Here is a 16294-nt window from a genome sequence, read left to right as displayed (position 1 = left end):
GAATAAATGAGAGGGTTAGGGATAATTGAGACATAATAGACTGAGAGGCTGTTTCTTCTCTCTGGATAAACGGTTAGCCATTTAGTACTTAGATTAAGAGAAACTCGAGTTTAGTGATTCTGCACCTTTGGAATGAGCCATCGCTGCTGTTGTGGATGCTTAGTCATTACATTATATATACAAGATCAAGACTGGTGAATTGTTGAACACTAAAAGATTCAGGGATATGGGAATAGGCAGATAAGTGGACAAGGTTAAAAATAAATCATGATCTCACTGGATGAAGAATCAGGGAAAAGGGACAAATTACTCACATCTCTACTTACTACTACACATATTTCAATTTTTACTTCCATTTTCCACAAATTTTTCTTAAAATACTGCACAATAAACTGCCCCAAAATAGTGATTTGATTGGCCATTTTTCATAAGAGATCCTACAAAGATGGACAGATCATAACTTGCCTTCAATATATAATGGTTCTACCACATCATGATTGATTAATTCAAAGTTTTCATGACCAATCCAATGTTCAACGTTCCTCTTCCGTCCTGTGAAAAAGTTGTCAACGACAGTTACTTCATGGCCATCCATCATGAGTTTATCAGCAAGATGGGAACCTACAAATCCAGCTCCTCCAGTTATCTGCAATAAAAAGCATAACACAAAGAATAAAATTGTTTTCAATCAAATGTGTTTTTGACTGCACACAAACTTTTAAGATTTGGTGTCAAGGCTGCTCTTCAATGACAGGATGCCGGCATGGGGGAGACATCACAGATAGATGAGATGACAGAAAAAGAGGACAAAGCAGGGTTCACAGCCTCATAATTCACCCCAATTTAATGATGCTGACTACACATTTATGAGAGCATATACAAATCAAATCATGCTGTCAGTTAAATTTAGCATGCAAACTGAGTCAACTGTAAAAATTAATTGCTTCCTGTAAATATTTACACTACTGTTCCAACTAAAGAAATGAAAAAAGTAAAAATAAACCACTTTATCAGATATAATAGCTCATAATACAACTGTTTTGATGGACAAATAGGAAATAAAAATGACTTACGAGAATTCTTTTGCGATCCTTTTCGGAAAGGAATTTTACTGGAGGATATTTTTGTAACATACTATTGGAAACAAAAAAAATTTCTGGTTGTCTCAATTAATATAAAAAAAGTAATTGCCAACAATCAATTCTACATTCCAATTAAGTACTTATATTTCATTTGTGAATATATTTGTCATACAACATTGAAGTTCATCTATTAAAATTTACCAAAGAAACCAGTAGCATCTGTAATGAGTGGATCAGACAAGAACTCCCATTTGTAGAAATGAAAGATCAGCAATTTCATTTCTGAATCTTTTTGACACTTAGTTTACACCAAGCATATCCATCAAAATATCCATCATGATATCAATCACTTTCCTAATGTCTGTAAACCTCAACTGGATACATCAATGCTTTTTGCAATGCAGCCTGAAAGAATTGCAATTCATTGCTTGTAATTAGGTACATCTGGTTCAGAGCACTGCAGAGGGTTGGCGACAATGACAAGCTTGGAGTAATTACATAGATGACACTACCATGCTGATATTAAAACTCAGCTCATCAGAATAAACCAAAGGATTGGAAACATAATGATCCATAATTCTCAGCTAAAATAATATTGGGATTAATAATGCATAATGTTTTGATACTGCAATAAATCAGTCAAGGAAAATAGTATGCCAAACAGCTGATGTTAAAAGTCAAAACATTTGGGACATCGTGAGAAAGGCATCACATTAAAAATTAAGTTTTGCAACTTACTTAAAACATATAAAAAAGCACCAAGCAGTCAATAAATTCACACCCAAATAAACCCAAAATTTCAAAAAATAAGTTTTGAAAGAAATTCAAGGCTATTTGATAATAATAAGATAGATAAAAGTTTCATCAAAAGCATATGCTAAAGATTTGTTACAAGTGGCACAAATTCAGAATTAGCAATAGAGGAACAACATTTCAGAACAATGTTAGCTCCATCATGCTTCCCATTTCCAAAACAGAATTATTTCTAACATTAAGTGAATTTGCTTCATTCCAGGTAACAGTTTGAAATGGAACTTAAATTTACAAAATTCAGTTACAGAATTTATAGAAGCAGGCCCTTCTGACCAAATGGTCTCTGCCAGAATTTATATTCCACAAAAGCTTTCATCCACATTACTTAATTTCAGTTCAATTCATATAATCTAATCTAAGCAAATGGATTTATTATTTACCTTGTTTCTATTTCTCTAATTTTTTCCTTCAAGGGCATCATAGCCTGAAACATGAAAATACGTCAACATCAGTTTTAAAATTATACTCATCATTCAGCATGTGAAAACGTGGTAATTCACAAAGGCAATTTTCTGTAACAGTCTTCGCCTTAGGCTAAAACAAACCAACAGTATAAAAAATGTCATATTTCAAAGATAGTCCTTTCAAGTTTCACAACAGTAGGGAACCTTTCATTCTTTGAAAAACTAAACTTTACAAGAAACAACTACAATTTTGATGAATGGAACAGTGGGAACCTTCTGTCTTGCTTAACCATAGAATTGAATATATTTTAATAATCATATACAGTATGCTAATGTTTTATACTGATTTTCACCCACAAACAATCCAGCATTTTGTACTGGTTCTTGCACCCATGAGTCATTCCCATGATAATCCTTGACTCTGGAAGGAAACATTTATTCAGAAGCTCTGAAGGATCATATCAAGAAGTGGTAAGAAACGTTATTAAGTGATCACTTTCTCCAAAGTTACAGGTAAGAGATTCAGATGATCTTCACCATTATATCAGGCCGAGACCACAGCTGCATGTATAACACGTGGGCTAGAACGAAGTGAAGGACAAACACCTGGGTCAGAAAGAGGAAAAGGGCACTTCAGGATTCTATGGGTCAGGCATAGTCTGTCCATAACCACGACTTGCATCTTCCCTTTGCCAGTCATTTCAACTCCCCCTCCCACACTATCACTGATATGACAGCCCTCAGCCTCCTCCACTGCCAGGAGAATTCCAGGCGCAAACTGGAGGAACAGCACCTCATTTTCCATCTTGGAACCTTGCGGCCTAACGGCATGAACATTGAATGCTCCCACTTTGGGTAATCCCCACACCCCTTCCCCACAAACCATCCACCATGCTTCTTCTCTTTCCTAGCCCCTTCCCCCCACCCCTTTCTTTTCTTACCTTTGACCCATTCCCCTCTCCCCTTCCCCCCTGTCTATCACTATCTCTTACCTGCATCTACCTATCACCACCCTGTGCCCACCCCACCTTCTCTTTTGTCCACCTATCACTGCTCTGCTTTTTCCTCCTATATATTGGGCTTCCCCTTTTCCTATCTTCAGGCCTGAAGAAGGGTCTTGACCTGAAACGTTGACCACCTGCTTTTCTCCATGGATGCTGCCTGGCCTGCTGAGTTCCTCCAGCATCATTGTGTTTTTCATCTAGATTCCAGCCTCTGCAGTCTTTTGTTTCTCTCTTCTATAGCAGACAAAAGGTCACTTTGAAAGCTCTTTGGTTTTGTGACCAGAGCAGAGAAAGTAAAAAAAAGTAAATAGGCATCAGTGGGGTCATCAATATGAAAAGTCAGCCTTATGTCAGGATAGCAAAAGTCACGCATTGCTGGTCTGAGGAAACAGATGAGCTTCTACGCGACTGCTTTGAGACAGTGGAATGGTCCATGTTCAAAGACTCAGCTGCCAGTCTAGATGAGTACGTCATCAACATCACGGACTTTATCAGCAAGTATGTTGAGGACTGTGTACCAAAAAGGACAATACGGGTGTTCCCAAACTGGAAATCATGGACGATCCACTCCCTACTGAAGTCAAGGACTGCTGCACACAAATCTGGTGATCCTGACCTGTACAAGAAATTGAGATATGACCTTCGGAAAGCTATCAGGAATGCCAAGGGACAATACCGACTCAAAATAGAGTCCCAGACCAGCCGTCAGTTACGGCAGTGCTTACATGCCATAACAGGCTACAAGACAAAGACAGGCTGCATAGTTAACAACAGCGCATCCCTTCCTGATGAGCTTAACGCATTCTATGCATGTTTTGAACAAAAGGAAAGTGGATTGTCAGCATCCACCCTGATATCCTCCAATGCAACTGAACCAGTGGTCACTGTCAAGGATGCAAGATCAGTCTTCCGGAGAGCGAACACGAGGAAAGCATCTGGCCCAGATAATGCCCTTGGCTGTGTGCTCAGATCTTGTGCTGATCAGCTTGTGGGAGTATTTGCAGACATATTTAACCTCTCCCTGCTTCAATCTCAGGTTCCCACCTGTTTTAAGAAGACCACTATCATCCCGCTACCGAAGAAAAGCAAGGTAACATGCCTTAATGACTACCGCCCAGCGGCTCTGACAGCCACCATCATGAAGTGCTTTGAGAAGCTGGTCATGGCACGCATCAACTCCAGCCTCCCAGACAATCTCAACCCATTGCAATTCGCCTATCGCTGAAACAGGTCTACAGCGGACGTCATCTCCCTGGCCCTACACTCAGCTCTGGAGCATCTGGACAGTAAAGACACCTACATTAGACTATTGTTTACTGTCTTCAATACTATAATTTCAAGCAAACTTGTCACCTAGGACTCAACACCTCCCTCCATAACTGTATCCTTGACTTTCTGACCAACAGACTGCAATCGGCAAGGATAGGCAGCAATACCTCTGGCACAATTATTCTCAACACTGGTGCCCCACAAGGCTGTGTCCTCAGACCTCTACTCTACTCCCTATATACTCATGACTGTGTGGCCAGACTCTGCTCTAACTCCATCTACAAGTTTGCAGAAGATACCACTGTAGTAGGCTGCATCTCAAATAATGATGAGTCGGGGTATAGGAAGGAGATAGAGAGCTTAGTGGCAATAGTGTTATGACAACAACCTTTCCCTAAATGTCAACAAAACAAAAGAGCTGGTCATTGACTTCAGGAAAGGGGGCGGTGTACATGCACCTGTCTACATCAATAGTGCTGAGGTCGAGAGGGTTGAGAGCTTCAAGTTCCAGGGAGTGAACATCTCCAATAGCCTGTCCTGGTCAAATTATATAGATGCTATGACCAAGAAAGCTCACCAGCACCTTTACTTCCTCAGGAGGCTCAAGAAATTCAGTTTGTCCTCTTTGACACTCACCAACTTTTAATCGATGCACCACAGAAAGCATCCTATCTGGATACATCACGGCTTGGTACAGCAACCGCTCTGCCCAGGACTGCATGAAACTGCAGAGTTGTGGACCCAGCCCAGCACGTCACAGAAACCAGCCTCCCCTCCTTGGACTCTGTCTTTACCTCTTGCTGCCTTAGTGTAGCAGCCAGCATAATCAAAGACCCCACCCACCCGGGTCATTCTCTCTTCTCTCCTCTTCCATCAGGTTGAAGATACAGGAGCCTGAAGGCACGTACCACCAGACTTAAGGACAGCTTCTATCCCACCGTGATAAGACTATTGAACGGTTCCCTTATACGATGAGATGGACTATGACCTCACGATCTACCTTGTTGTGACCTTGCACCTTATTGTCTACCTGCACTTTCTCTGTAGCTGCGACACTTTACTCTGTACTGTTATTGTTTTTACCTGTACTACCTCAATGTAACTGCACTGTGTAATGAATTGACCTATACAACTGGTATGCAAGACAAGTTCTTCACTGTACCTCAGCACAAGTGACAATAATAAACCAATACCAATTAGTTATTAAGTCTGCCAAATCACCAATTCCAAATGAACTTAAACACTGGAGTAGAGAGAATCTACCATACATTAGGGAGAATAAATTAATTCAGCAAGGTCAACATATTTTGCAGAACACCCAAGTTCCGTCTACAGCATTGACCCCAAACTTCCTGTCGGCTCCCACTTTAACTCTCCATCACACGTCCATTCTGACCTGTCTGTCTTGTAACGAAGTCAAATGCAAGATTGAGGAACATAACTTCAAGTTCCACCTGGGTACGTTACAGTCTTCCAGACTCAATATCAAATTCTCCAACTTTAGGTAACTTGCTTTCTCAGTTTGCATCAGAAGTGGACAGTTCTGCTGTAGGTCATCCATTCTGCGTAACATTGCCTCAGTTTTTCTCCATTAACACCAATTGACCTGTTGGGCATTACCTACACCTCTGCATTTTACTGCTTTTACTCCTTTGTTCCCTGTCTATCCGCTTTTACGTTTCTTTGTTCATGTTCTCCTCATCTAAGCTCCCTCATTTAACCATCAGCCAGATGATTTCATCCACAACTCATCTCCATAGCAACTGTGGCCTTACCTTAGCAGAGATATTCCCTTCATCCTACCCCTACTGCAACTCAAAACCAACATTTTTTTTCCTCCCCTCTTTCCCAGTTCTCATGTAGGGTATTTGACCTGAAAAGTTAACTGTGTCTCTTTCCACAGATGCCTCCCAACTTGCAGAGCGTTTTCAACAGTTTTGCTTTTATTTCAGATTCCAACACCATTCCTGCCATGGCAAAGCATGAAAATGAATTCTACAATTCTTTTAATTTCTGGGCTACTACCAGAAAAGCTGCTCAAAAATTACCAAATTAGTAACCATTTGTGTTAGGGAGATAATCTTTGAAAGGAATCCAGTCAGCACTACCTCATCTGATCTGCATATTTCTCTGGTTTTCAGAAACCCTCAAAACAAACAGGGTCAAACAATAACTGGCATATTATGCCATCACCAACATTTAAATAAGTAATTTTAAAAATGAGACCTTCAGAAGGCACACACCAGAGCATAATGTTCCATTTTTTTTTTAATCAGTATAGTATAGTTTGAACAATGTTTTCTACTCTTACTTACAAACTAATAGAACATGATTAAAAGTCAGTTGACTGACCTCTTCTATTTTCCTCTCAATTTTTTGTTCTCCTTCTTCTTGCAATGATCTGTCATAAGGGAGGAGTAAAAAAAAATACAATAAAATAAGTGTAATTAACAAAAGAAAATATTCTAAATACCTCAGCAGGTAAGGCAGCATTTGTGGAAAGAAAAACTGAGTTAATATTATGTTGATGCACCTTTATCAGAACCAGCCAGTTCTGACAAACCAGAAAAGCTGGATATCAAAAATGATTGAATTCAATGTTAAGTCCAGAGGGCTGTAATGTACCCAATTTGAAAGCAAGATGCTGTTCTCTGAGCTTATGTTGCACTTCATTCGAACAACGCAAGAAACCAAAGTCAGAAAGTGGGATGGAGATTTAAAATGACAAGCAACTGGAAACTCAGGGACAATAAGATATAGGAGCAGAATTAGACCATTCGGTCCATTGAGTCTGCTCCTCCATTCAATCATGGCTGATTGTTTTTCAACCCCATTCTTCCGCCTTCTTAACCCCTGAACCAATCAAGAACCCATCAATCTCTGCCTTAAATGAGCCCAATGACTTGGCCTCCACAGCCCTCTTGTAGCAATGAATTCCACAGATTCACACCCTCTGGCTGAAGAAATTCCTCCTCATCTCAGTTTTAAAGGGACGTCCTCTTATTCTGAGGCTGTACCCTCTGATCCTAGACCCTCCTACTAATGGAAACATCTCCTCCACATCCACTCTATCCAGACCTTTCAGTATTTGGTATGTTTCAATGAAATGTCCCCTCATCCTTCTGAACTCCATTGAGTACATACCCAGAGCTATCAAATGCTCCTCATACATCAAGCCTTTCATTCCCGGGATCATTCTTATGAACCTCCTATATACCCTCTCCAGGGGCAGCACATCTTTCCTTAGATACAGGACTCAAAATTGTTCACAATACTCCAAGTGCAGAAAGACCAACACCTTATAATGTCTCAAAGCCTCAGCAGTACATCCTTGCTTTTATATTCTAGTCCTCTCAAAATGAATGCTAACATTGCATTTGCCTTCCTTACTATCTACTCAACATGCAAGTTAACCTTAAGAGAATCCTAAAGTAGGACTCCTAAGTCCCTTTGCACCTCCAATTTCAGAATTCTCTCCCCATCTAGAAAATAGTCTACACCTTTATTCTGCCTACCAAAGTGCATAACCCACCACTTCCCTATGCTGTATTCCATCTTCCACTTCTTTGCCCACTCTCCTAACCCTTCCAAGTCCTTCTGTAGACATTCTGCTTCTGCAACACTACGTCCCTCCACTTATCTTTGTTACTATCTAAGCTAATCCCATTTGCCTATATTTGGCCTCTAATCCTTTGTATCCTTCCTATCCATGTGCCTGTCCAAATGTTTTTTTTAAATCTTGTTTTACATGGAAGGAAGGTCTGGGTCTCTGGATGCAAGAAGGGAAGGCGCAAAAGGACAGGTGATGCTTTTCCTGTAGTTACATGGCAAGGTGCCTCTAGAGAGGGAGTGGTTATTAGTGAAGATGGAGGAAATGGAGGCCCCGGAGAGGTGTGAAAAGTGGGAGTTTGCTCTGATGAAGACACTTTGGCTTCTACTCCACTGCCTCCGTTCATTTTCCCACTCTCCTGCTCTCATCCCCTTTTCTCCCACCCACAGCAAGGATAGGGAACCCCTTATCCTCACTTTCCACCCCATTAGTTTACACATTCACTGGATCATCCTTTGTAATTTTCACCAACAAGAAGATGCCACCTTCAAGCACATTTTCTCCCCTCCCTTTTCAGAATTCCAAAGGGACCATTTCCCTCGTAGCCATCTGATTTATTCTTCCACCTCCACCCATTCCTTTTCTCACTGCAACTTCCTCCTAGCCAAATGCATAATATGCAACATCTGTCCTTTTACCTCTTCCCTTCCCACCATTCAGGGGACCAAACAGTCCTCCTAGCTGAAACAGTAATTCACGTGCACTACTTCGTTGGTGCACATGATGTTGTCTCCTCTACAGTGGAGAAATTAAACACTGGTTGGCACCTGCCTTGTGGAAACCTCCGTATAGTTCGCACTGGTGGCCCCAAGTTTCCTGGGTTCTGTCACAAATTCTCTACCGATCTTCCACTTTGATCTCTATCTTTGGCATCTTACACCTTTTCCAACCAAGCCCAATACAAAGTTGAGAAACAGCATCACATCTTCCATCTGTGAACACTAGAGCCCTCAGGACCCATCATTGAATTCAACAATTTCCCAGAATGGACCAGTTCTCTTGCAAGGTTGTCCACAGACACAGTTAACTCAGGCTTTTCTCTTTCTAGGCAGGAATTTCTAGCATTCCCTTTTATTTCAGATTTCTAGCAAATGCTGTTATCTCAGTTTCCCTCTCCTTTTTTGTCATTCATCTGCTTCTATTTACACCTCCTTCACACAGGAAAAACTGCAACAAACAAGTCTTTCCTACCCTTTCACAGGTGGCACCAATATCACCCGTTCATCAAGTTTCTCTTGATTGCACTCTATCACAGACTTACTGATTTCTCCACCCTCCCCGGTTCCCCACTCTCAAAAAAAAATTACTTTTCCAAGTTCTTATTAGTCATTGATCTGAAGGAGCAACTTGGTTTCTCTCTCCACAGATACTACCTGACCTGCTGAGTATTTTTAGCATTGTCTGTAAATTTGTTTACCCTTTGTTATCAGAAGGACACTAGTGCAATAATAATCCTTTCTTAACATATGTGGCACTTTATTACCAGATTTAATGACACATTTAAATGTTCATGTCAATGGAATGTTGCTCATGCTGAAAATAATATTCAGCATAACTCATTAGATCAGTAATTGATTCAAGCGCACCAAACTGAATAAATGCCAAAATAAAAAAAAACAGAAAATGCTGGCAACATCAGCAGGTCAAAAGCAACATTTGTGGAAAAGGAAACAAGTTTATCATTTCAGGTCAAAGATTCTTTATCAGAACTGGGAAAAAGAGAAAACAAATTAGCTTTAAGTTGCAGAGGGTGGGAGACGAGGTAGATAGGAAAAAGTGAACATCTCTGATAGGGCACGGTTGTTAGGGTCCCCGGATGGTAGTAAGGGAAGAGGTAAAAAAAAAAAGGGGGCAAGTGCTGTATCTCTTCCAGTTTTATGGGAAAGTGCCATGGAAAGATTGGTGGGAGGTGCAAGAGTAGACCAGAGAGTTGCAAAAGGGAATGATCCCTTGAGTGCTGAAAAGAATGCGTCTGGTGGTGGAAATGAAGGTGACAGAAGTTGAAGATGATGACCTGTTGAATGTGGAGGCCAGTGCGGTAGAAAGTAAGGACCAGGCAAACTCTACTCTTGCCCTGTCCGGGAGAAGAATAGGCGAGGGCAGAAGTGCAGTAAATAGATGAAACACAGACAAGGGCTCTATCAAATATGGTCAACAGAAAGCCACAGTAAGGAAGACATTTCAAAAGGAAACTGTATAGAAGGATTAATCATCAGAACAGGTACGTTGGAGGAAGTAGGAGAATGGAATGAAGTTCTCGCAAGCAGCAGGTGGGAGCAACTATAACTGCAATAGCTGTGGGAGTCTGTGGTCTTGTAGTTCAGTTTTTCTCTCTCCACCAATGAAGCCCACCCTGATGGGCATTTCCTACAGCTCCAACCTGCATTTCACAGCTTTTACATGTTAGTTTATCTTTCTGCAACTGTTCTCATTGACCCATCAAGTCGTTTTTTTCTCTTTCCCAGTCCTGGATCCAAAACATTAACTGTTTCTCCTTCCACAGATGCTGCCTGACCTGTGGGGCATTTCTAGCACTTTCTGGTTTTGTTTCACATTTCCAATATCTGCAGTTTTTTTGATTTTCTCTTACTGATAAATATTATGGGTTTCAACAGTTTGGGTATCACTGTCCACAGAAACAACCTGGAATACTGTAATTTGGCTAATACAGTGGACAAAATTAATCAGAATACTATTTATATATGAAACAAAACACTCAGGATTTCAGGTTTTTGTTTCAAAACCTTTAGCCATTTTTACTAATTTATAGTTTAATAAATAAATGCAAACTGAATTAATTCACATTAGCTTACTTACCACCCTTGATCCGAAAGCATAATTCATAAGCTGCCCAAAGAACATTTGAGAAACTTGGCATATTCCAGGCCATAAATTAAATTTGCTTCTTTGCCAAAAACAATAACTGAAGTCTCCAATTTTAAATTCATAATTTAAAGAAGTGGTTTGCAAAATTTCATGTTTTAATGCACCTGGAATAGGCTACATTCAAAACTACCAACACTAACAGTAGTGTTCAGTAGAACTTTAGGAAAATAGTTACAAACTGTACATTACCTCATGGTGACAAAGTTTCCCCACACAGCTGCAACAGAAAAACAGAGTATTTATACTCAAGAATACCAACGCCAACCAACGGGAAAATTTGTACTTCATAGTCCACATAGGGACCCCCACCCGTCCAGCCAAAGTGACCCGATAACTTCCCAATATTAAATCCCTAAATTACACAACAGACCTTTTGAATCTCTTTACCCTTTTGAAGCTTAAGGGAGCAGGAATTGGCTGTATTCAAAACTACAAAGTTAGAAGACTTCTATCAGGCATCTCAGAAGATTTAATGAAACATCTAACTTGAACCCAATAACAATTCCAAATCAAATAAAGCGGCTGGAAGGAAGTAAAGACCCCTTACTTTAGGCATTTAAATTTTAATCCTTACTTTCTCACTTCTAATAATCTACTGTATACACACACACAAAGTTCTTTTACTGCTTACGTGGAATTTTCTATTAGCAATTTGGTGGAATATACTAATATTTATACTAAAAATGGCAGGCTGTTATATTCAAAAATATAATCCATGACATGGATGTTGGAGTAAAAAAATTTGTTTTTTTTCTTTCTTTGCCAAATCAGTTAGAATTTAGGCAAAGCACCAGAGGAGCTTAGGTAGGAGCTACTTCATTGAGATCATTTGAAGAAAAAGGAGCACCTCATCTTTCATTAGTTCAATATCTGCAACTTTCTACAGCTGGAATCACAAAGATTGAATACAAGACCAAATACAAAGCATGCAAACTGATACATAGATTTAGTTTTCATTCATTATTAGAACTGCATGACAGACCTGCACACACTCAAAATTTCTCACCAGTACCCCTATGCTTAAAGGTACACGTTGTCAGTGTAGCAATGAGAGTAGCCTGGAACACGTAATGCAATTTCTAATACTGATCACTGTCAAAATGTGACAGTAATTTGCCTACTATATTTGCCATATTACACTATTAAAGTGTTATCACAACTAACAAAATATTAAACATGGCTCAAATACTGAACAATGCAGGCTATACAAGTATATAATTATAAACTTAAATCACGATGCAAGAAACAATTCTTCCTTTCACAAAGTTTTTTCTCTGTTCCTTCCATAATTATTAGAAAAAAATGTTCAACTTGCTTGACATAATGCAAGAACATGTACAATTACTCTTCTCCTTCACACATGGACATGTTTCTGCACTGCATCTTTCAATGACATCTCATTTGACACTCCATAAATGTAAATAATATCTGACAAAGCTAAATTGTGAAGAGAACATAAGGAGCCCAGAAAGAGATATTGAAAAGGTTAAAGCAGTAGGCAAAGATCTAGTAAATGGAGTATGATGTGGGAAATTTCACAATTTGGCAGGAAAGAATGTTTTTAAAAAGCAGCATTTTATCTAATGGCAAAAGATTGCAGAGCTCTGAAATGCAGAAGGATCTGGATATCTTAGTGTATGATTCACAAAAGGCTGACATCCAGATACAGCAAATAATTAGGAAAGCTAACAGAATGTTACCATTATTGCTAGCGAAATTGAATGTAAAAGTAGGAAGGCTATGTTTCAATTATATAGGGCATGGTGAGACAACATCTGCAGTACAGTGTACAATGTTAGTCTCCTTGCTTGGGGAGATGTTGTTGTTTTGGAAGCAGTTCAGAGAAGGTTTATCAGACCAGCAGATTGTCTATGAGGAAAGGTTGGCCAGGCCAGGCTCGTATCCACTGGAGTTTTTAAAAGAAGGATGATTGGTGATACAATTGAAACATAACATCGTGTGAGTTCTTGACAGGATAGATGTGAAGAGGATGTTTCCTCTTGTGTAAGAATCAACAACTAATTGCCACTGCTTAAAAATAAAGGATTACCCATTTAGGAGGGATGTGGTGAAACTTTTTCTGTAAGTAATTGGATCTCTTCTAAAAGGATAATGGAAGCAATGTATTTGAATATTTAAGGCGGATAGATACCCGATAAGCAAAAGGGCGAAAGGTAATTTGGAGCCAATATTACAACCAGATCAGCAACAATTTTATTTAATGGTGAAGCAAGCTTGAGGAGTTTAGCAACCCACTCCTGCTCCCAACATTTCTATGATCAACACATTGTGCTCAACAAAAGTGCATCAGAAAGGCAACTTCCACCTGCTTAATGTTACTTGTTATTGTACAACTTAAAAAAAACTGCTCAGAATTATAATTTGACTATTATAATTAAGTCAGTGTATGGAAATTAATGGTTCCTGATTGGTAAACTTGAAAATAAAGTGAATATACAAATTAGGTACACTCACTCCCACTCTTTCTAAACTCTAGTCTGTACAACATTTGCTTATAAGACAACTCACTCATTCCAAGTATTGGTCTCGCAAATCTTCTCCAAAGCATTTGCGTTACTATTAATATCTTATTATTGACAAATGCTTCTTGCTCCCCAGTGATATGAAAGTGGCAACATAATCCCCATCTGCCTTAAGGAGGAAAAAAAATAGAAATATTTAGCATAAATTATCTGTCCTAATATGCAGTACCCAGCAAAGTTATAGGCATTTTGCATACAATGTTATCTTTTGGGGGGGGGGGGGGGTGGTTAGGGATCTATAAGGCAAAAGTTTCAGAATAACTATGTTGGTAGTGAACAACTTGTGTGTTAAAGAAAATGTATCCATACAAATAGCCAGATTAGAATAATTAGATTTTGAGAATCTAGGAGAAAAGAGTCCCAGCACAAATCCCTGCACTACTGGGCACAGATTTCCTATCACAAAAACAACCCTTGACCATCACCCTCTGCTTCCTAATACCAAGCCAAGTTAAGATCCGATTTGCTAAATTGCCCTGGTCTCGTGGGCTATTACCTTTTGGACCAGTCTACCATGTGAGAACTGGTCAAAACCTTACTGAAGTCTATGTAGACTACATCAACTGAGCTACCTTTATTAATGCACCTAGTTACTTCTTTGAAAAGTTCAGTCAGACAGGATCTCCCCTTAACAACACTATGCTGAACATCCTTGATTAATCCCTGCCTCTGAGTGTAGTTTAATCCTGTCCCTCAGAAGTTTTTTTTCCCTCAATAATTTCCCTGCCACTCATGTTAGATTCACTGACTTACCCCTGCTGCCTTTCTTGAGTAAAGGTACATTTGCTGTCCTCCAATTAGCTGGCACCTCTTTTGTGGCTAGAGTAGATTTGAAAATTTTGTCACAGCCCTAACCTGCCTTGCCTCCTATACAGCCTGGGATACATCTCATCAGACCCTGTGAGTTTACCTCCCTTTCAGCCTACTAGACAGACATCTAAAACAGACATCTAATTTGTTCCAAGAATCTTACCATACCCCTCTCTGAATTCTCCAACTACAATATCCTCCTCTACAGTGAATACACAAGTAGTATTCATTTACAACCTCACATGTGCCCTGGCTCCATGTACAGATTGCCACTTTGGACCCTGGTTACCTTTTTGCCCTTACTATACTTATAAAATGCTTTGGAATTTTCCTTAATTTTCCCTACCAGTGCTATTTTATGCCCAGTCTTCACCCTCCTAATTAATTGATTTTCCCCCAAAATAATTCCCATAGGGACTAGCCTGCTTTCAGTTTTCTATACCTGCCATAAGCTACATACTTTTCTTTATCCAACTGTTGATATCCCTCGATTACCTTACCTTTCATTTTAACAGGAACACATTGGCCCTGAATTCTCACAATTGCATTTTTGAATAACTCCCACTGGTCACGAGTAGTCTCAACTGCAATTAGCTCCCAAGTGCAATTCTACAAGACCTTGCCTTATCATTTTCAAATCAGCCTTCCCACAATTCAGGAACTTAATTTACATCCCATCCTTTTCTACTTCCATAACAACCTTAAAACTTTTGTGTTATGGTCATTATATCTGCAGTACATTCCCACTGACACCTCCACTAGCCTGGCGACATTCTCAAAGATTAGGTACAGTTTCCCTTTCTCTAGTGAGATTATCTATATACTGGCTCAAAAAGTTCTCTGGGACACACTTTAAAAATTCTACTATCTCTTAAGCCGTTCATATCAAGGAAATCCCAGTTAATATTGGGGAATTTGAAATCCTCTTCTACAAATACCCTCTTACTTTTTCCCCCTCACTTTTTTTTGTGATTTATCTATATACCGCTCCACTAATTTCCCTCTGAATGTTTGGAGTAGCATAGTGATTGCCACTTTTTGTTTAACTAAGCTCCACTAATAAGATGTTACTTGAATAACCTTCTATAATATCCACAAACAGGACTGTCTTGGTAGGCCCACTGCTTCTGCCTGTTCATGCCTCACTGAACTTGTGTCCTCATACCTCGACTCCATCTTATCTCCCCTTGCCCAATCCCTTCCCACCTGTATCCGGGAACACCTCATCACATGCCCTCCACCATTTTGACAACTTCTGATTTCCCCAGTCCCCACTGCCTCATCTTCACTAGTCTTTATACACCTCCAACCCCTATCAGGAATGTCTTAAAGCTCCAATCAGTTCCCCTCCACCAACACTCTCATCCACCTGGCAGAACGTTCTTACTGTGAACAACTTCTCTTTTGACTCCTCTCGCTTTCTACAAATCAAAGGTGTAACTATGGGCACCTGCTTGGGCCCTAGTAATGCCTGTCTTTTCATTGGCTAGATGGAACAGTCCCTGTTCCAAACCTTCTCTGGTAACACTTCCCAACTCTTTCTCTGTTACACTTATAACTGCATTGGTGCTGCTTCCTGCACCCATGCAGAACTCAATTTCATCACCTTTGCGACTGACTTCCAGCCCGCTCTCAGATTCACGTGAACCATTTCTGACACTTCTCTCCCTTTTCTAGATCTGTCTCCATCTCTGGAGACGAACTATCCACTGGTATTTACAATAAACCCACTGACTCCCATGGCTACTTAGACTACAGCTCTTCCCACCCTGTCTCTTGTAAAGGATGCCATCCCTTTCTCCCAGTTTCTCTGTCTCTGCCACATCTGCTCTCAAGATGTGCTGGAATGGAAAACCTCATCTGAAATGTCCTC

At 39.9% G+C, this 16294-nt stretch overlaps 1 protein-coding gene across 4 annotated transcripts in view; it reads right to left on the bottom strand.

The window, feature by feature from the left end:
- uxs1 (UDP-glucuronate decarboxylase 1) overlaps positions 1–16294 on the bottom strand; it is a 69348-nt gene that overhangs the window by 38808 nt on the left and 14246 nt on the right. For all 4 annotated transcript variants that reach the window (XM_052026554.1, XM_052026551.1, XM_052026552.1 and 1 more), the window contains exons 2-6: positions 11258–11285; positions 6925–6973; positions 2276–2319; positions 1074–1134; positions 466–646 (exon numbers count right to left, since the gene is read on the bottom strand). In XM_052026554.1, coding sequence (XP_051882514.1) covers positions 466–646; positions 1074–1134; positions 2276–2319; positions 6925–6973; positions 11258–11285 — 363 coding nt within the window. The remainder of the gene's footprint in view (positions 1–465; positions 647–1073; positions 1135–2275; positions 2320–6924; positions 6974–11257; positions 11286–16294) is intronic.

Source organism: Pristis pectinata, chromosome 11, assembly GCF_009764475.1.
Source record: "Pristis pectinata isolate sPriPec2 chromosome 11, sPriPec2.1.pri, whole genome shotgun sequence".
Classification (NCBI taxonomy): domain Eukaryota; kingdom Metazoa; phylum Chordata; class Chondrichthyes; order Rhinopristiformes; family Pristidae; genus Pristis; species Pristis pectinata.
Note: the sequence above shows the minus strand (reverse complement) of the source record. Positions and strands in the feature narration are given on the sequence as shown.